This window comes from Pan troglodytes, chromosome 2 (assembly GCF_028858775.2).
Source record: "Pan troglodytes isolate AG18354 chromosome 2, NHGRI_mPanTro3-v2.0_pri, whole genome shotgun sequence".
Lineage (NCBI taxonomy): Eukaryota > Metazoa > Chordata > Mammalia > Primates > Hominidae > Pan > Pan troglodytes.
The window spans coordinates 24,033,532-24,054,630 of record NC_086015.1 but is presented as its reverse complement, the minus strand read 5'-3'; the positions used below and the strand labels follow the sequence as shown (position 1 = coordinate 24,054,630).

Genomic DNA, 21,099 nt, shown 5'->3' with positions numbered 1-21,099 from the left:
CTATATTTTACCACAGTTTTGTTGTTGTTGTTGTTGTTGTTTTGAGACAGGGTCTCACTCTGTTGCCCAGGAGTGCAGTGGCATGATCACGGTTTATTACAACCTCAACCTCCTGGGTTCAAGCAATCCTCCAACTTCAGCCTCCTGAGTAGACAGGACCACAGGCACGTACCTCTATACCTGGATAATTTATTTTATTTTATTTTTTATTTTTATTTTTTGGTAGAGACAGGGTCTTACTATGTTACTCACGCTGGTCTCAAACTCCTGGACTCAAGGGATCTTCCCACCTCAACCTCCCAAAGTACTAAGATTACAGGCCATGAGCTACCATGCCCAGCATTACCACAGTTTGCTGTTTGTTTGTTTGTTTGTTTTTAGACAGAGTTTCTCTCTCGTTGCCCAGGCTGGAGTGCAATGGCGTGATCTCAGCTCACTGCAACCTCCACCTCCTGGGTTTAAGAGATTCTCCTGCCTCAGCCTCCCCAGTAGCTGGGATTACAGGCATGCACCACCATGCCCAGCTAATTTTGTATTTTTAGTAGAGACAGGGTTTCTCCCTGTTGGTCAGGTTGGTCTCAGACTCCCGACCTCAGGTGATCCGCCTGCCTTGGCCTCCCAAAGTACTGGGACTACAGGCGTGAGCCACCATGCCCAGCCCACAGTTTTTTAAGAAACAACAATTTTTTCAAAAAGTTAAACATAAATTTACCACATGACCCAGCAAATCCACTAAGTATCTACCCAAGAGAAACAGAAATATATCCATACTAAGACTTGCATGCAGATACCTCAGCAACATTATTCATGATAGCCAAAAGGCAGAAATAGTCTAAATGCCCATCAACTAGTTAACGCATAAGCAAAATGTGTTCTAGTCATATAACGGATTATTACTTGCAATGAAAAATAAAGAAGTGCTGACATATGCTACAACATGGATGTATCTCAAACACATTACACTCGGCATAAGAAGCCCATCATAAAAGGCCACATACTGTATACTTCCATTTACATGACCATCCAGAAAAGGCAAATTTATAGAGACAGAAAGATTAGTGGTCATCTGGGGTCGGGGGTAGGAACAGGGTTAACTGTAAATGGACCCAAGGATCCTTTGGAGGTGATGGAAATCTTCTAAAAGGTAGATTGTAGTGATGATTGTACAACTTGTCAATTTCTTAAAAATCATTGAATTGTACACTTAAAACTAGAGAATATTATGGTACCTAAATCATAACTCAGTAAAGTTTTTTTTGTTTTTGTTTTTGTTTTGAGATGGAGTCTCGCTCAGTCGCCCAGGCTGGAATGCAGTGGTGCGATCTCGGCTCACTGCAAGCTCCGCCTCCCAGGTTCACGCCATTCTCCTGCCTCAGCCTCCCAAGTAGCTGGGACTACAGGCGCCCGCCACCACGCCCGGCTAATTTTTTGTATTTTTAGTAGAGATGGGGTTTCACCGTGTTAGCCAGGATGGTCTCGATCTCCTGACCTCGTGATCCGCCCGCCTCGGCCTCCCAAAGTGCTGGGATTACAAGCGTGAGGCACCACGCCTGGCCTTTTTTTTTTTTTTTGAGATAGAGTCTCTGTCGCCCAGGCTGGAGTACAGTGGCATGATGATCTCAGCTCACTGCAACCTCCGCCTCCCAGGTTCAAGCGATTCTCCTGCCTCAGCCTCCCGAGTAGCTGGGACTACTAGACGCATGCCACCACGCCTGGCTAATTTTTGTATTTTTAGTAGAGACGGGGGGTTTCACCATGTTGGCCAGGCTGGTCTCGAACTCCCGACCTCAAGTGATCTGCCCACCTCAGCCTCCCAAAGTGCTGGGATTACAGGTGTGAGCCACATGCCCAGCAAGATATTTTAATTATATTTTTAAAAAACAACACCTGGAGTCCACTGTAAGCAGCTGGGATTGCCAGAAGTTTTCTCTTTGGAAATGAGCAGTTTGAATTATGCTGATGTAATTAGGAGTAGTGCTTCTCAAACTCCAATCTACTCAGGAATCACCTGGAGATCTCATCAAAATGAAGATTAAGATTCAGTGGGTGTCGGGTGGAACCTGAGATTCTACATTTCTAAAAGTTCCTGGGTGAAGACCACTCTTTGAGTAGCCAAGATTTGAAGAGATAAAGATGGTTTGACTTCAGCAACACCTTTCTCTTCTCCCTGAATTAACTTTAGCTTTTCATATACAGATTAAATGGTTCAGTAATCCTTCCCTGGGACATAAGCCCTTTTTCTTCCTCCACTGTGTGACAATCCTTCCAGTTCACACAGTTGTACATGGAAGGCCAGGAGAAGATACCATAATGCTATGACTTCAAGCTGGGATTTTTTTAACTATGGGAACTTTAAAAATCTGACACAAGTGAAAAGAGGAAAGTATACAGGGTGGGGATCAGGGTTCCCTCAGGAGAACAAAATTGCCTGGGATTGAGATAGAAATAGAGAGAAAAGATAACTAGTGAGGTAATTCACTATCAGAAGCATCTCTGAAAACCTTATTTTTTTTTTTTTTTTTTTTTTTTGAGACAGAGTCTCGCTCGTTGCCCAGGCTACGGTGCAGTGGCGCAATCTCGGCTCACTGCAAAGTCCGCCTCCCAGGTTCAAGCAATTCTCCTGCCTCAGCCTCCCGAGTAACTGAGATTATTGCCCACCAACACACCCAGCTAATTTTTGTATTTTTAATAGAGACGGGGTTTCACCATGTTGGCCAGGCTGGTCTTGAACACCTGACCTCAGGTGATCTGCCTGCCGTGGCCTCCCAAAGTGCTGAGATTACAGGCGTGAGCCACCGCACCTGGCTGAATACCTTAATTTAGAGTGCCATTTTGGTCTGTGAAGCCACAAGGAATCAAAAAAACAAATATTAAAGAGTGGTCAAGGCTACAGAAAGAGAGTGGAAAGCATATCATGAGGAAATGACCCAAGACAAAACAACCCAGGTATAAATAAACACCTCATTCAAATTCTTCTCATCTATGCTCTCCATGGTTACTCCAAAATCAAATCAACAGAAAATCTTCATGACATCCCTGTCTGGAAGAAATCCTTGTGTTTATGCTGGAGTTGAATAAGAAACTGCCCTCCCTTTGCTAAATATTATAATTAGGTCCCGCTGACTGAAAGGTCTGGAACCCCCTTGGCAGGCTCTCTGAAGATGCTGGAATGGCTCCAGTTGTTATCAAATAGCCTAGGGGTTGGCCAGACCCTTCATTACATCCGAGTGACCTCTCCAGGAGCAAACCTAAGCATGCATTACCCCTGAAAAGGCCTCAGGAGGTCCTGGGTGACACTGGGGCCTAGAAACTAGTACCCTGGAATGCTAAATCCAAGACAATTTCTTTCCATTTAATACACACACACAGAATTTATCAGAAATTATCTGTCAAAATGCCAGAGCAGTCAGCTCAGACTTCGACACAGTGGAAAGATCTGTCAAACTGCTTGGCTAACATTGAGCAGTTCAGACAACCAGCTGACTAATAGAATTTTTCAGCCTTCCGCCTGTTGTTTTGGCACCAAATCAACCAGGATGAGCAAAATAAGTAGTGCCTTATATGTTGTTTCCTTGGACAGCTCACGTTCTCATGGTATCAGTCATTATCTGAGATGATGACTCTCACATCCACATAACCAGCCCAACCTGTAAAGCAGAACTTCCAGCCCTCATTTCTAACTGCTTACATCCAGCATTTCTGCCCAGTCAGTTTTACAAAAAGGCTTGCCCTCCATCCCAATACTCCCTTTTCAACTACCCTATTCCCTTTGTTGGCACTGTCCTTCTCCCAGCTCCTAAGGTTAATCTGCATTCAATGCCCTCATCCAGGCCACCTGATTCTTCTTTCAAACTCTGTCAGATCTATACCTTCTCCATTCTCATTGCCAGGGCCCCAGTTCAGGCCCTTATCAGCCAACTAGAAGAAATACTTCCTCCCCTCTTCCAATACATTCCCACTCCCAACCTTCCTCCTAATACCAGCTCACATCACTGTACTCTAAAATGCCACTTAAGAACGTCAAGCATTTGTGTTTACTACTTTCCAAGGCAATTGCAGTCCAAATCATGTTATGTTCCCCTCCCAACAACCCTGTAGGACAAGTAATTCAATGCTTAGAGAAGGGGTGTGGCTTGCCTGAGTTCACTCAGCTGGCAAAGAACAAGAAGCCAACATCAAAACCTAGAACTCCTCTGTGGCATTCTAAAATACCTTGTGCCTCCTCCGTCTTAAAGGGCAAGGACACTATTATCAAATGGATTCAGTCCAAAATTTTCTACCTGAAATTCAAGACCTTCTATCAACTCATTTCTTCCTAACCTAGCAGACCCTATTTCCCAGTTTCTCTTTGACCATATTTCTCTTTTCCTCCAAGTTGGTTAGCCTCTTTATTAAAAACAATAATTATTATTTAGCATTGTTTTAATTGTAACAGTAACTGACATCTATGAGGCATTCAGAATGTTCCAGATTCTATACCAAGTTACTAAATACATTATTTCATTTTATCCTCAAAATAGCATTTGTCTATTAACAGACATATCTAATGTATCACCTCCAACAAAGAACTCTTTATTCTTACCCAAACCTGCTTCTCCTATGGTATTCTCTATCTTGGTAAATGGAACTACCATCCATTCAGTTGCTCAGGCCAAAAACCTGGACATTATCCTTCATTTCTGTCTTTTCATCACCACCTCCCTTGTAACAAATTAAGTCCTGTTGCCTCTACCCTTACAATATAGCCCAAACTAATTCTCACCCCTCCATTCCTGCTACCCTAGCCCAAGACACCATCTACTCATACCTAGACTATAATAACTTCCAACTGGCCCTCTTTATCTACTGTTTCTCTCATATACTTTATTCTTCTCAGAGCAGCCAGAGGGGTCACTTCAAACCGGAAATCTAATTTGAATTCACTGGAAACAGCCCAGATGTCCATAACAAGTCAACAGATAAACAAACTAGTACGTCCATACAGCAGAATACTCCTCAGCAATAAACAGAAATTAACTACCAATGCATCCAACACCACGGATTAATCTCAAAAATATACTGAGTGAAAGAACAGTATGTACTATGTGGTAACATTTATATGAAAAATAGCTAAATTAACTTAAAGTGACACAAATCAGATCAGTGCTTGCTTCCAAGGGAGAGAGACTTGAATGGCAAGGAGCAGGCGGAAATTTTCTAGGGGGATGGAAATGTTCTGTCTTGATACGTATTTGTTGAAACTTATCAGAACTAAAGATCTTGACATCACTGTGTAAAAATTATATGTTGGCAATCTGGCCCCCATTTATCCCTTCCACCTAATCTCCTACACTCATACCCCCCACCCCACCCACCTCCATCTAGCCACACAGGTCTCCTGACAGGCCTCACACACGACAAGCCACTTCTGGCCCCAGAGTCTTTCTACAGCACCCTCTTCCTCACTTCTTATCATGTAGGCCTCGGTCCGTGTCCCTCCTGCAGAAGGATTTCCTGGGCATGTATCTAGAGGAATTCCCCAGGCATTCTCATTTAATTCTCTGTTTTCATTCTCTGCGAGGCACTTACCACTTTCTGTTATTTTCTGGCTTATTGTCTGCTTCTGCTACCAGAAAGCAAGCTCTGCAAGAATAAGGACCCATCTGTCACTGTATCACCAGCATCTAAATCAACACCTGGCACATTAAATAACAATTTGTTGAGTAAACGGAAAAAGTTGACATATATCACTGTCTCCATATTACAGCTGCGAAATCTGAGGCTTGTAAAGCATAAGTAACCTCCCCATAGTCACACATCAGGGTTCAAACCCAGGCAGTCTGGTGCCCAGGTCCATGTTCTAAACTACTCTCACGTCTGGCTCACAACAGTTTTGCTTCTCTGCTTGGTTTTACTCTGTTCCCTCTATCTGGGCTGGGTCTCTCTCCCACCCTTTCACCTCCCCCTGGCTCACAATGGTTTCTCTCTGCGTTGACTTCATGCTTGATTATTCATTTTAATTTTTCTTTCACTTAATATCTGTCTCCTCAACAAGAAAAGGGCTCCTTGTGGCTTTTGCTTCCTTTTGCACACGTAGCAGAGAAGTGGCCACAGGCCCCTAACCGGCACTCACAGATGTGTTCCTTTAGAGGTGGGATGAGTCAGGTAGGCCTGTGAGTATGTGCCAATCCTGGGTTACATGACTCACTTCATTATTTCAAAGTATGCTGACCTTGGCGTCTTTGGCATTCTGCCATCTAGTTTCAACACCAGCTTGTCAGAGCTGATGCAAATTGGCACTGCCACCATCAATCACTATGATATTACTCAGGTCTCATCCTCGTACTTCTGGAACCTCCTGCATACCACACAAACCTCGCAAAAGGCTGCACAAGCCAAGAGTACGCAACGCATGGGGACTGATTAGGATGGCATGGAATTTAATGGAAGCAACCCCATACAACTTGCCCTGAGGTTACTGACAAGATTACCCTAAACCTCCTCCTGATATTAGGTGATGTATTGTTCCAAGTGGACCATTAGAGACATTATTCACACTTTTTTCCAAAATAAATGCATCCATCTCCTTCACATCTGTAATCAATCCCAGCACTTTGGAAGGCCGATGAGGGTGGATCACGAGGTCAGGAATTCAAGACCAGCCTGGCCAAGATGGTAAAACTCCGTCTCTACTAAAGATACAAAAATTAGCTGGGTATGGTGGCAGACCCCTGTAATCCCAGCTACTCAGGAGGCTGAGGCAGAGAATTGCTTGAACCCGGGAGGCGGAGATTGCAGTGAGCCAAGATCGCGCCACTGCACTGCAGCCTAGGTGACAGAGCGAGACGCCGTCTCAAAAAAAAAAACAAAAAACCAAAAAACAAAAACAAAAAAAATAAGCCTAAAGCCGGAAACAATGGCTCATGCCTGTAATCCCAGCACTTTGGGAGGCCGAGGCGGATGGATCACTTGAGGTCAGGAGTTTGAGACCAGCCTTGCCAACATGGCGAGACCCCATCTCTACTAAAAATACAAAAATTAGCTCGGTGTGGTGGTACATGCCTGTAATCTCAGCTACTTGGGAGACTGAGGCAGGAGAATCACTTGAACCTGGAGGTGGAAGTTGCGGTGAGCTGAGATCATGCCACTGCACTCCAGCCTGGGCTACAGAGTGAGACTCCATCTCAAAAAAATAAAATAAAATAAAAATAAATAAAAAATAAGCCTAAACGGTAAAGGAACAATTAAAGAAAGTCTATTGTAGACTTTAAAGTGGGCCACAAAGTAACAAAAAATATAAATAGTAGTTTAAAGAATGCCTTCATATACAATTGATTTTTAAGTTTACTAATATAATACAGACTTCTAGAATATATGCTAAAACTTTGTCTCACTTTGTAGCTTTTAACTCACTGATCTTATAACACCCATATACCTTCCTGAGTTTTTTTGTTTTGTCTTGTTTTTTGAGACAGGGTCTCACTCTGTCACCCAAACTACAGTGCAGCAGCACACTCACGGCTCACCACAGCCTCGACCTCCTGGACTCAAGTGATCCTCCTGCTTCAGCCTCCTGAGTAGCTAGGACTACAGACATGTGCCACCATGCCCAGCTAATTTTTGTATTTTTATAGAGATGGGGGTCTCATTATGTTGCCCAGGCTGGTCTCAAACCCTTGAGCTCAAGCAATCTGCCCACCTTGGCCACCCAAAAGTAGGATCCCACACCTGGGATTACAGGCGTGAGCCACATTCCTGGCCTTGAGAATTTAATTGTAACTTGCAGAAGAGGAAACAGTGGTTGGAGAGGATTAAAATATAGGTGATTCCTCTTTGCTTGATTTGTAGGAGACGTTCAGGCCATAAGATAACTGTTGCTTGTCATCAAGTCTGCCATGAACCAAGGGGAAACACACTTAACTATGAGTAGGTGTTGTTCCAGCCTCAGCTGGAGGCTGCCCTGCTGCAGACCACAAAGCTAGCTACTAAACCTCCCTGCACCTTAGTTTCCTCATCTTTCTTTTTTGAAGACGGAGTCTAGCTTTTGTCGCCCAGGCTGGAGTGCAGTGGCGCAATCTCAGCTCACCGCAACCTCCGCCTCCTGGGTTCAAGTGATTCTCCTGCCTCAGCCTCCCGAATAGCTAGGATTACAGGCACCTGCCACCACACCTGGCTAATTTTCGTCTTTTTGTTTTTTTAGTAGAGATGGGGTTTCACCATGTTGGCCAGCCTGGTCTCAAACTCCTGACCTCAGGTGATGTGACCACCTCGGCCTCCTAAAGTGCTGGGATTACAGGCATGAGCCACCGTGCCCGGCCTCTTTTTCTCTCTCTTTTTTTTTTTTCTTTTTTTTAAGAGATGGGGTCTCTCTCCGTAGCCTAGGCTGGATCACCAACTCAGCCTCCTAAAGTGCTGGGATTACAGGCATAAGCCACCATGCCTGGCCATCTTTACAATACAGTTTCCTTTCCACCAATCTCACAAAGCCTGTGAATATCAAATTACCAATTTATTCAACAAATATTTATCAAGTGCCTACTATGTGCAAGGTATGATCCACCCGAGATATGAATTTAATGGAAAATTTAATGGAATTTAATGCCCAGTACAACTTGTCTGTTTCTCCTATGGGCTGAGGCCTTATGGGCTCCATGAACCCAAATCTCCGCTTCATGGAGCTTCTATTGTCATAAGGAAAACAGATAGGAAATCATTTTTTAAAACACAATTTCCAAATATTAAGAAGTGCAGTAAAGGAAAACAAAACAAGATAAGATTATAGAGTGATAGGTGGGGTGCTGCTACTTTAGACCGGAGAGTCAGGAAGGCTTCTCTGAGAAGCTGGCATTTAAGAACAGACTGGAATGAGGCTTTGAGAACAAGATACAGAGATACATGGCAGAGAAAAGTGTGCAAAGCAGCAGGTAACCACATGCACAATTAGATGCTAGAGATGAATGTGATTCAAAATTATAAAAGACTTGATTCCATTTCAATTATAACTAGGTGATAAATTATCTTAAGAAGTTTGAACAGGAGGTACCTGAGCAGAAATCTTCCAAAGCAGCCCATGGAATTTAATGTTAAATGAATACATAAATGGCAATAGATATAACACCCCATGTGTGCAAACACACAATCTTTAAGTAAATTCCCATTTTGTTAAATATACCAATTACGGAAAAGACTAATTTATAAGTGGGTGGTTCAAATGAATCAGCCATTAAATAACGAGCTCATCATATATTCAATACTACTTTTCAGGGACAGTTGTTATGAAAAATCTTTGTGGAGCTGTAGAGTAATCTTTGCTTCTCACTGTCATTCCTGGGGAGAGGGTGGCATTTAATGGCCTCAGCAAGTAGTTCTAGAGAACACAGGACTGAATGTTCTCTTTCCAACATCCCTATCACCTAGGCCCACATAAGAAAGGTGGCATTGCCCACTGGAGCTTTATGTACTGGGCTCTGCCAGCCTTTTAGGAAAGCTGCCATCACTCTCAACATGTATGGTTCTGCATGGCTCACCGACTACAACGTACAGCAACTCTAGTCATCTTACAGAACCAGGGACAAGTGGCAACAGGATTTCACATGAATATTTACCAGTAAGGACTCACCAATACGGACTCCAGGGGAGAAGGAGCTATGCAGGCTAGACATACTACCAGCAGTGACATCATCAGCCCACATGCACCCACCTCCTTATCATTCTGCCTCTCTTCCTTTCATATTCCTTATCTACATCTACTTGGCCAAGTACCCCTCCTTGATTTGTTTTTTTTGTTTGGGTTTTTTTTTTTTTTTTTTTTTTGAGACAGAGTATTGCTCTGTCACCCAGGCTACAGTACAGTGGTGTGATCTTGGCTCACTGCAACCTCTGCCTCCTGGGTTCAAGCCATCCTCATGCCTCAGCCTCCCAAGAAGCTGGGACTACAGGTGTGTGCCACCATGCCCAGCTAATTTTTGTATTTTAGTAGAAACAAGGTTTTGTCATGTTGGCCAGGCTGGTCTTGATTTCTTGGCCTCAAGCGATCTGCCCACCTCGGCCTCTCAAAGTGCTGGGATTATAGGCATGAGCCACCATACCCGGCCACCTCCTTGATTTCTTATCCACATTCCTGCCCTCCTGGGTTCTTCCAAATTTGACTATCAAATTCCCATCCTTTCTTTCAAAAGCTTAGTTAAAGATTCATCCCATAGAATGGCATGACCCCAGGAGGCAGATCTTGCAGTGAGCCGAGATCATGCCACTGCACTCCAGTCTGGGTGACAGAGCGAGACTCCGTCTCAAAAAAAAAAAAAAAAAAAGATTCATCCCATGAGGTTGTCCACATCCAATGACTTCCTCCTGAAAATTGCTGGCAATGTTTTAATTTTTTAATTTAAAAACATGTGTCTTTACAAACTACTGCTATATGCAATAATATAGATGCATCTGACAGACATAATGTTGAGTGAAAGAACCCAGACACAAATAATTCATACCATATGACTCAATTTATGTAAAGTTTAAGAACAGACAAAACTAATCTCTGGTAATAGAAGTTAGAATAAGGATTACCAGGAGTGGGGAGGAGGCACAAGAGAACCCTCTGAGATGCTGGAAATGTCCTACAGCTTTATCTAGGTGGCAGTTGCATAGATGTATACACATGTAAAAATTAATTGCGCTATAAACATGATTTGGGCCCTTTATGTGTAATGCAACTAAAAGTTTTTTTTAATGACTCCTTTTTATCATGTTGAGATACTGTTGTGTGAACCGTCTTATATAAACTGGTTGGGGGACTTCTAAATCTTTTTTTTTTTTTTGAGACAGGGTCTCACTCCATTACCCAGGCTAGAGCGCAGTGGTATGATCTCAGCTCACTGCAATCTCCGCCTCCTGGGCTCAAGCAGTCGTCCCATCTCAGCCTTCTGAGTAGCTGGGACTATAGGCGCAAGCCACCACGCCCTGCTAATATTTGTATTTTTAGTAGAGACCGGGTCTCACCGTGTTGCCCAGGCTGGTCTCGAACTCCTGAGCTCAAGCGATCCGCCTGCCTCAGCCTCCCAAAATGCTGGGATTACAAGGGGGAGCCACGGGGCCCAGCTGGACTTCTAAACTTTCAAGACAGTCAATTTCTTAACTTTCTGACACATTTGGCACCTTCTATAGCCTGAGTAGGTATCTCTTTCATCTTTCTTCAACAGAGAATTTTATTGGGCCAGCACAGTGACCAGTCTTGATTGTCAACTTTAAAACAATCAAGAGCATGTATATGTCTGTCCTGGGCCAGTAATAAAGAATGCTTATTTTGTTTACTTTATGGCCTGCACAGGTTCAATGGACTAGAAAATCCTTTGAACATACCTCTCAATTGGAGTACAATAAATTTCAAACGACAGCAGAATGCCTAAAACAAATGTAATCCTCTCAAGAAACCATCTGGAAGAAAAGCAACCCCCTCTACCCCATGCGAAAGTTTTGGAAGAGGAGGCAAAATGGTGCATAGGAAAGAGGATCTACTTGGGCAGACGCTTTCCTGAGTAACCACTGTAGCTTGAAGAAGTCACTTAACCTCTTTGAGTCTCAGTTCCCTGCTAGTAAAATGACCTCCCTTACCTTCCACTTACCCCGGGTAGAAGAATCAAATGACGTGAGACATAACGCTTTGGCAAACACACAAACTGCTAATACCAATGGAACGTTTTTTACAAATAAAATTAAATAGACATTTGTGGAATGCCCAGGTTCCAAGAACTTTCATATATCCTGAAGTATTTAATCTTCACAATAAGTCAATGAGGTGGCACCTGGACTCCTACTTCACCGAGGAAACTGAAACTAGGCAGTTAAGGCGATGCCCGGCCAGGCGCGGTGGCTCACACCTGTAATCCCAGCACTTTGAGAGGCCAAGGTGGGCAGATCACGAGGTCAAGAAATCGAGACCATCTTGGGCAACATGGTGAAACCCTGTCTCTACTAAAAATACAAAAATTAGCCGGGCTTGGTGGCGGGGGCCTGTAGTCTCAACTACTCGGAAGGCTGAGGCAGGAGAATCACTTCAACCTGGGAGGTGGAGGTTGCAGTGCACGCCACTGCACTCCAGCCTGGCGACAGAGCAAGACTCCGTCTCAAAAAAAAGAAAAGGGGGGCGCTGCCCAAAGGCACCCAGCATAGAGGGAAAGAAGCAAGGATTCCCCTCTTCTCTCCCCATGTGCGAGTAGCCAATGTGCCTGTTCTAATTCCCCGTTTGAATCAGATGACCACGGCAGAAAAGCACCATGCAAGAGTAGGAAACTGTTGACAATTTTTCCTAAATAGCCACTTTTCTCTTAACGACAGACTAAATCAGAAGCCACTGAGCCTTGAAAATCCTAATTTTATTGGCACTACACAGAGTATTCATCTGAGAAGCAGATGTGCTGACTGCTCCCAGGCATCTTACAGGAAAGTTTATATTTCACCCTTCATAGTCACCATGATGGATCAGACCCTATGGATTTACTTAACAACCGCAGAATTAAATCTGGCTAACACCGAGGCAACTGAGTTTAAATCTGCCAGATGATTTTTAAAAACAAAACAAAACAAAAACCTTAAACCGTGCTATATCACAAATCGCTATTTCCAAGCACACACTTCCTAAAACAAAACAGTCCTCAGCAGATTTTGCTGTTTTGCCCTGTAAACTACTTTCTCAGTTATATAAAACTACAAATTGCAATCTGAAGGCTTTGCAGGCTTGAATTTCCATCTTCCCTGAAAATTTCTGAGGATACAGAATTAAATTTGGACATCTTTCTCTCAGGCTTTTTGTATCGCGCCTGCCAAATGAAACATTTTTTCCTTTGTATGCTTGGCTTTATGACACTTACCGCATTTTAGAGAAGTCACCACAGGATACAATTGTATGCAATAAACTTATGTGGCTAAAGACTGATCTTTTAAAACAACATCTTATCCGCCTCCCTCCATGTTTTGTACTTTGCTGTGACAATATTGCCTATCTGAAGCCTTGCCAAAAAGATATTTCTAATTTAGTTTCTGTTTGCAAACCAACAACCAATTTGATACAAAATATCACTTTAAAAAGGTATTCATGGGCCTTGTGTGGTGGCTCATGCCTGTAATCCCAGCACTTCAGGAGGCGCAGGCAGACAGATCACTTGAGGTCAGGAGTTTGAGACCAGCCTGGCCAACATGGTGAAACCCCGTCTCTACTAAAAATACAAAAAAATTTAGCAGGGCATGGTGGCACTTGCCTGTAATCCCAGCTACTCGGGAGGCTGAGGCAGGCAAATTGCTTGAACCCGGGAGGTGGAGGCTGCAGTAAACTGAGATCACACCACTGCACTCCACTCCAGCCTGGGTGACAGAGTGAGGCTCCGTCTCAAAAAAAAAACGTACTCACAGCAAGAGGAAACTTTCGGGGATGGAAGAAGTCATAACACTGGGTTGTGGTGATGGATGCACAACTGCATACATTAACTCAAAAGCAGCACAGTTACAGTGGGCAAGTTTTATGATCTATAAATTATACCGCAATAAAGCTGTTTAAAATATATGCCCATGATTCACAAAGTGAGATTTTTCAGATTTTAAGTGTTAGTCATATTCATATTAAAAGCATTGGTTTAGGCTAGGCGTGGTGGTTCATGCCTGTAATCCCAGCACTTTGGAAGGCCAAGGCAGGCCAATTGCTTGAGCCCAGGAGTTCAAGACCAGCCTGTTAAACATGGCGAAACCCAGGTTGGCGAAACATCTCTATAAAAAATACAAAAATTAGCCGGCCATGGTGACGTGAGCCTGGCCAAGTAGCCTCCCAGCTACTTGGGAGACTAGGGTGGGAGGATCACCTGAGCCCACTGCACTCCAGCCTGGGAAGCAGAGTAAGACCCCGCCTCAAAAAAGCCTCAGAAAAAAAAAAGGGGGGGGCAAAACAAAAACCATTGATGTTTTTTCTTTCTGTGCTGCAAAGGTATTTGTCTAAAACAGGCTTTCTCAACTTCTGTTAATTCTATTAATATTTTGGACCAGATAATTATTCGTTGGGGGGAGTTGTCCTGTGCATTGTGGGATGTATAGCAACATTACTGGCCTCCACTCACTAGTTGCCAGTTGCATTCCCTCCTCCCAACTGCAAAGATTGAAAATGTCTCCAGACATTGTCAAATGTCCCCTGGGAGGTTAAATAGCTCCTGGGTGAGAGCCACTGCTCTAAATGCTGACAAATGAAAAAGACAATTTGCTCTCTGGGGGAGTGACTGACAAATACAAAGGTGTTGGGGGGCGCTCTCCAACTATAAGGCCTGTTCTAGTGCCCCACCCACCAGCCCTTAGCCAACAGAGGATGCTTTTTGTTTTGTGGTGGCACATCTACCTCTGCTCTCTGTATATTCTACAACCAGTGCTACTTCTAGATTATAAATCATTATTATTATTATTTTGAGACAAGGTCTAGTGCAGTGGCATGATCTCAGCTCACTGTAACTTCTGCCTCCCAGGCTCAAGCCATCCTCCCACCTCAACCTCCTGAGTAGCTAGGGACTACAGGCACGCACCATCATGCCCGGCTAATTTTCGTAATTTTTGTAGAGACAGGGTTTCACCATGTTGCCCAGGCTGGTCTCGAACTCGTGAGCTCAAGTGATCCGTCTGCCTTGGCCACCCAAACTGCTGGGATTACAGGCATAAGCCACCATGCCCTGGGCCTATTTTTTCAATTAAGACTAATTTTATAGTCCTGTACCCATGAAACTCCTTAAATGTGGCACCTTGCCAAGAACCCAAGCAACGGGGTTCTCCATAAATGCTTTGTGGCCACTGACTCTGATATATGAGTAAAGCACCAGGCAATTCCGTTTATTTAGCCAGCATTAACCTAGCATCTTTATGTTCTAGGAATTCTGGGGACACTTTTTTCTTTTAACTTTAAGGTTGAAGTCATGATCACCACTTTATACATGCAGTCATTGAGGCTCAGAGAAAAACTAAGTGACTTGTGCCTAAGATCACACAAGTGGCAGAGCTGGGGTGGATTCAGGACTGAGTCTGTTGCTCTTACTTGACTTTCAAGTTAACAGCGTCTCCCCTACCTTCTGAGGGCTTGCCATGGGCAAGACACCATGCTGGATGTCTAATACAGCCCATTTTAAATCCTCACTGTTATGCCATGAGGCGGGTAACATCATTCCTTTACAGACAGGGAAATAAAGGCTTAAATGAAATCCTTATCCAAGGTTGCAGAGCTGGATATCCCAAAATTTGAACTCAGATTAGCCTGAACTCTGAAGCCCATGTTCTTAGCCACTATACCCTATTGTCTCCTCTTACGTATTAATATAAATGGCCTGCTCCTTTAGGAAGGGTTAGTCAATGGGTTTTGTTTCTCTTTTGAAGTTAGTAGATGATATACTTTAATTCAAGAAGATTTGGATTTGGCCTACTCATACATTCACTTGAGGTTTCTTTTATAACATTAAAAACCCAATCCCAAGCAGGCATGGTGGTGCAGACCTGTAGTCCCAGCTACCCAAGAGGCTGAGGTGGGAGGATCACCTGAGTCAAGGAGTTCAAGGCTGCAGTGAGCTATGATCGTGCCAGTGTACCCCATCCTGGGCAACAGAGCAAGACCCTGTCTCTAAAATAAATAAATAAATAAATAAATAAATAAATAGGCCAGGTGCAGTGGCTCACACCTGTAATCCCAGCGCTTTGGGAGGTGGAGGCAGGCAGATTGCTTGAGCCCAGGAGTTGGAAACCAGCCTGGCAAACATGGCGAAACCCCATCTCTACCAAAAAAAATACAAAAATTAGCCAAGTATGGTGGTGCATGCCTGTGGTCTCAGCTACTCAGGAGGCTAAGGTGGAAGGATCACTTGAGCCTGGGAGGTACAGGTTGCAGTGAGCCAAGATCACGCCACTGTACTCCTGCCAGAGTGACAGAGCGAGACCCTGTCTCAAAAAAATAAATAAATAAATAAATAACCCAATCCTATCAATATCTGTGGGACACCTAGAACTGTCCTATATGACAAATCTCTACTTAGTTGTCAAGAAGTGATTAAGTTAAAATTCCACAACTGCTAACATCACAGCTAATCATTTCTTCCATTTTCTCTTCTCTGGTTCATTCGCTTAGTCAATAACCGCATCGCTAAGAATCTATTCAAAGATTCTAAATGCACATCAAATAATCATACAAATCATAAAAATCATAATATAAGCACCAGGAAGAGTACAGATGAATTTGGATAATTTCTAATGGGAAGGCTGCTCAGGGGGGTAAAGGAAAGGCAAGGAATCTGAGTTCTATAGGAAGGGTTGGGAGTTAATTTTAAAATGTGGAAAGAAGAGCTTCCAGTCCCAGTGAACAGCATGTGCAAAGCCCCTCACCCCACCTCACCCCCCACTAGGTGAAAGGAAACCATGTGCCTGAACCCTCCATAAGGAGCCACAGATAGCAGTAGCCAGGCCATGCAGGGCCTTGTGGACCACAATAAAGAGAAATTAAAGGGCCTGAAGTGTGGGTATAACATGGTCAGATCTACTTTATTTTATTTATTTATTTATTTATTTTTTTTTTTAGGGAGAATCTTGCTCTGTCACCCAGGCTGGAGTACAGTGGTGCAATCACAGCTCACTGCAACCTCTGCCACCACGCCTGGTTAATTTTTTATTTTTTGTAGAGACAAAGTCTCACTATATTGCCCAGGCTGGCCTCAAATTCCTGGACTCAAGTGATCCTCCTGCCTCGGCCTCCCAAAGTGCTGGGATTACAGGTCTGAGCCACTGCGCCTGGCCTAGATCTACATTTTTAATGAACACAGAACCAAAACGACTCTGAAGCAACCTTTACCAGGACACAGTTCAAAGATCTGGATCCTGTGAAACAAGTTTGTTTGTTTCTTTTCTTTTTTCTTTTTTTTTTCTTTTTCTTTTCTCTGGGGTGTGGCACATCACCCTGGATGAGTTAGCTCCCTTCTTTTTTGGTTTCGTTTGTGAAGTTTAAAGGCCAGATTTATATCAGGCCTGGGACCTGTTTTTCTTTCAAAAGCCCCCCAGTGAACTACTTTATCTCTTTCTAGATCCCTCCTCATTCTCTAATCTCTCTAATCTAACTTGCCAAGGGGCCTGTGGCAAAGGTAGAGCAATCTGTCCTTTTGGGCTTGCTCATATTAAGTGCAGAAACAAGCTGAGAGAGAACCACAGATTTTGCTCTCTTACACTCCCTCGTACCCAATCAAGTCCAGTTAAATTTTTTTTTTTTTTAAAAAGCAAATCTGAGATAGTGTCACTCCCCAGGTTAAGATTCCTGCACTCCTCAGTGCCCTCTTGGCCACGCACTCCAGCCGGTGGCCCTAGGCAACAAAGGTCTGGCTCAGTTGGCCCACCTCCAAGCTTCCACAACTGCTTTCAGTTTCTCCACTACAAGAAGCTTCACCCCACCCCACTCTGCCCTGCCAAGAGTTCTTAGCAGCCACTGACACTTCCTCCAGGAAGCCAATCCCACCCTACCAGTGCCCTAGTCTATGAACTGTCCTGCTCTGGGTCCGCAACTACTCCAAGAAAGTAGTTTTTCTGAACTTCTCTGTAATTTTGGTTCACTGCCCTCATCCCTAGGCCCCCAACACATGCATACACACACATGCACTTGTGCACACACACAACAAGTAACTCCTGAAGGACAAATTCTGTGTGTCATAGGCCCAGCACCTAGCACAATGCCTGACACCCAGTTGGTAACCCTCTAAATATTTACCGAATGAATGGATACATAAAAATGAACACTTTCAGCCAGGCATGGTGGCCCATGCCTATAATCTCAGCACTTTGGGAAGCAAGGCGGGCAAATTGCTTGGGCTCAGCAGTTTGAGAACAGCCTGGGCAACAAGGTGAAACCCTATCTCTACAAAGAATACAAATAATAATAATAATAGTGTACTGGTGCATGCCTGTAGTCCCAGCTACTCAAGAGGCTGATGTAGGAGGATCACCTGAGCCCAGGGAGGTTGAGTCTGCAGTGAGCTACGATCATGGCACTGCACTCCAGCCTACGTGGCAGAGTGAGACCCTGTCTCAAAAAAAAAAAAAAAAAGACGTTAAAATAAATTTTCTCTTTCTCTTGTTGGGTCATGAAAGTGACCAGGAAACACTCAAATCCCACTTGGAAGTGGTGCTACATCTCACCCATGGAAATTTGAAAAGATCAAAAATATCAATGCAGGCCACATATGCTCATGGTTTTAGACAAAACCAAAACTTCAGGAAAGTTTTCAGATATTAAAGCTACAGCAGGCAGCAGGAAATCTTTAAGAGGTGCTGGTGATGAGAACCCAATAAATAAATTTTAAAATAAAGCCAGAACAGAAACACTGAGTTGAGACAGTTCCTGCATGAGCCCACTTTGGCTGCAAAACGCCAAGGCCACCAAGTAATTGACCTTGCTCTTTTTTTTCATAGGTTTTTGTGGAACAGGTGGTGTTTGATTACATAAGTTCTTTAATGGTGATTTGTGAGATTTTGGTGTAGTCATCACCCAAGCAGTATGCCCTGTACCCATGACCTTGTTCTTAATTCTGTACATAGCTCGCCCTTCTGCCTACTACAGTCAGTGTCCTGTTCTCATTCGTCTAATGCCCTTCATGATCAACTCCTGGGCTTGCACCTTTCTTAGAAGCACACTCCCCACTTCATCTTTTTTGCATTCCTTCTTCAGAAATAACCACATAGCATTATTATTTGTTTCTGTCTTTTCTGCTAAAATCAAAGGGGACAAATAATATATTGTCCAGGTCTGAATTGGAATGTGGTCTGTGGACTAGCATAGCATCACTTGGGAGTTTGTCAGAAATGCAAACTCTCAGCTTCCACCTCAGACCACCTGATTCATAATCAGCATTTTAACCAGCTTCCCCAGGAGATTCCCATGCACATTAAAGTTTGAGGAGCACTGGGCTAGATCCTACATTCACTCAACAAATATTTATTGAACCAGTGTAGGATACAGAGGTGCTTAACATAAACCTGAGCGTATGGTGTGGAAAAAGAGCAAGCATAGACATTCCATTGTGACTGAGAAGCTCCTGCAAGTACCAAGAAGAGTATAACCTAGATGTTCTAGTAGAATAAATTATAGTTATGTCAAAATTCAGAAGTGGTCACTGCAGCTTGGTTGTGACAATCGGGAATCTGGAATCTGGGAACTTGACCCTCTTTGCAGCAGGCAGGAAGAATACAGGGAGGTGTGAGTGTGTGTGAGTGTGTCTCTTCCCTGCCTCAGCCACAGGCCGCAGGAGCTGACAAGGCCAAGTCCCCGCCCCCCTCAGCTGTCACCCTGTCAAAACAAAGCCGCTGCTGACAGCGCAGGGCCAGCCTGCCCCGCGGCCTCGGGCAATCCTCCCACCTCGGGAACACAGCCTCCACATCTGGATCTGCAGCTGGGGGTGACAGGGTGCCTAAACTGGCATGGAGAGTGGGTAGCAAGAAATGGGTGTCCTCAAACTGAGCAGTAGCGCCCGCCGCGCTGGGCTGTCACTTTGCCAAATCCTGTTTACACCTCGAGCAGCTGGGACAGCGTTTTAACTAAACAAGTAATAATACAATAATGACAGGGCTGTCACCGCGCGCGGCAGTGCCTCCGCCCCCAGCCGAGGGCGCCAGGCGCCACAAGACCCTCGCCTCGGACTCTGCCCACCTTCCCACCCCGCGCTTTCCTCCCATTCGCTTTCCCAAAGCGCCAGGAGTCCGGGAGTCTTCTCCACCCCCACTCCTTGCACCCAGTTCCTCCCAGTGGGACACAGGAAGGGATCGATTGCAGAAGGGACCACTCAGTCCCCCAAAAGATTTTTCCTTGCCCCTGGGTCACCCGCCACATGGAGAGCACCGCTCCACTCCCGGGAAAGTGACTCCAGCGAGCTCCTACAGAGCAACAAAACCCCAAGGTAGCCCAGGAGCTCGGATGCCGAAGCTACTCCTTTCAAGCGGAAGGAATGAAGGGCTCTCCGTCTTAGTGATCCCCCTTCTTCAAACCCAGCAGGACTCTTATCCAAGAAGAAGCTAATTGGGCGCGGGCGACAAGAGTACTTCCGCGGTGCAGCGGCCCCAGGCGGGAGGCGAGAGGCAGGAGGCAGGAGGCGGAGGTGGAAGCGGGAGGGGGAGGGGGGTCCCGCGGGCTGGGCCCCTAGCACCCATCCGCGGTCCGAGAGCGGCGAGCGCGTACCTTGCAGGCGGAGTACACTCCGAGTTTCTCCAGTTTCTTGGCCCGCGGAGCGGAGCGTAGTTGCGCTTTCTTCACGGCGATTCGGGCCGAGCCACCGCCTCCCGGTCCTTCGGCCGTGCCCGCTGCAGCCACTGCCGTCGCCGGACCGCAGGCGCCCGAGCCCCCGGCGGCAGCGGCGCAGGGGGAGCCCTGCGGGGGCGCGGGCGGAAGCGCCGCAGGCTGCGGGGGCAGCGCCCCGGGCCCGGCCCCTGCCCCGGCTCCTGCCCCGCAGCCGCCCGGCCCGGCCCCGCCAGCCTCGGACATGCCGCCCCGGAGCACGGCAGGAGGCGCCGAGTGTCAGGCGCCGCCGCCGCCGCCAGGGTCTCCCTCTCGGGCTCTGGTAGTCGGGAGAGCGAGACCCTCCCCCCACGCCCTCCCGCCCCCTTCGCCCACCCCCCTCCCCGCCCCCGCCCCCGCCCTCCCCCTAGCGCGCCGCTCGCCCGGCTCGCTCTGGCCGGGCCCCGCGCGCTGATGGTGGTGGCGGCGGCGGCAGCGGCGGCAGCTGCTCCCCCAGGAGGGAGGGGACTAGCGGCTCCGCTGCCGCTGCCGCCGCCGCCACAGCACACGCCCTCCCTTGGTTCTCCTGCCCGGGACTCTGCTCCGTGCCCTGGCTGCGGACATGTTCCTCGGGACTGAGGACTAGGTGTGCGTGCCGGGGGCTGCCAGCCTCACGGTGTCTGCCAGCGCTGGGAGGCCCCCCACGGCCTCTTTTCCGCTGCCCGCGGGGTTTGCACCCCCCACCCCAGTGCCTCGACACCTACCGCTCGCCCGCCAGGGGGCGAGGCCAATCCCTGGGTGTGGGTGAGGGTGGGGACGAGGGTGGGGGTAGGGGCCTGGAGCCCAGGCACCTGCTGGCCACCTCCCCCCTCCGC

At 46.0% G+C, this 21,099-nt stretch overlaps 1 protein-coding gene across 2 annotated transcripts in view; it reads right to left on the bottom strand.

The window, feature by feature from the left end:
* The window catches only part of KAT2B (lysine acetyltransferase 2B), a 114,136-nt gene extending 93,566 nt beyond the window's left edge, over nt 1-20,570 (bottom strand). For both annotated transcript variants that reach the window (XM_009445018.5, XM_016940564.4), the window contains exon 1: nt 20,189-20,570. In XM_009445018.5, the coding sequence (XP_009443293.2) occupies nt 20,189-20,491 (303 nt within the window). In that variant the 5' untranslated portion in view covers nt 20,492-20,570. The remainder of the gene's footprint in view (nt 1-20,188) is intronic.
* Nucleotides 20,571-21,099: the final 529 nt, after the last annotated feature.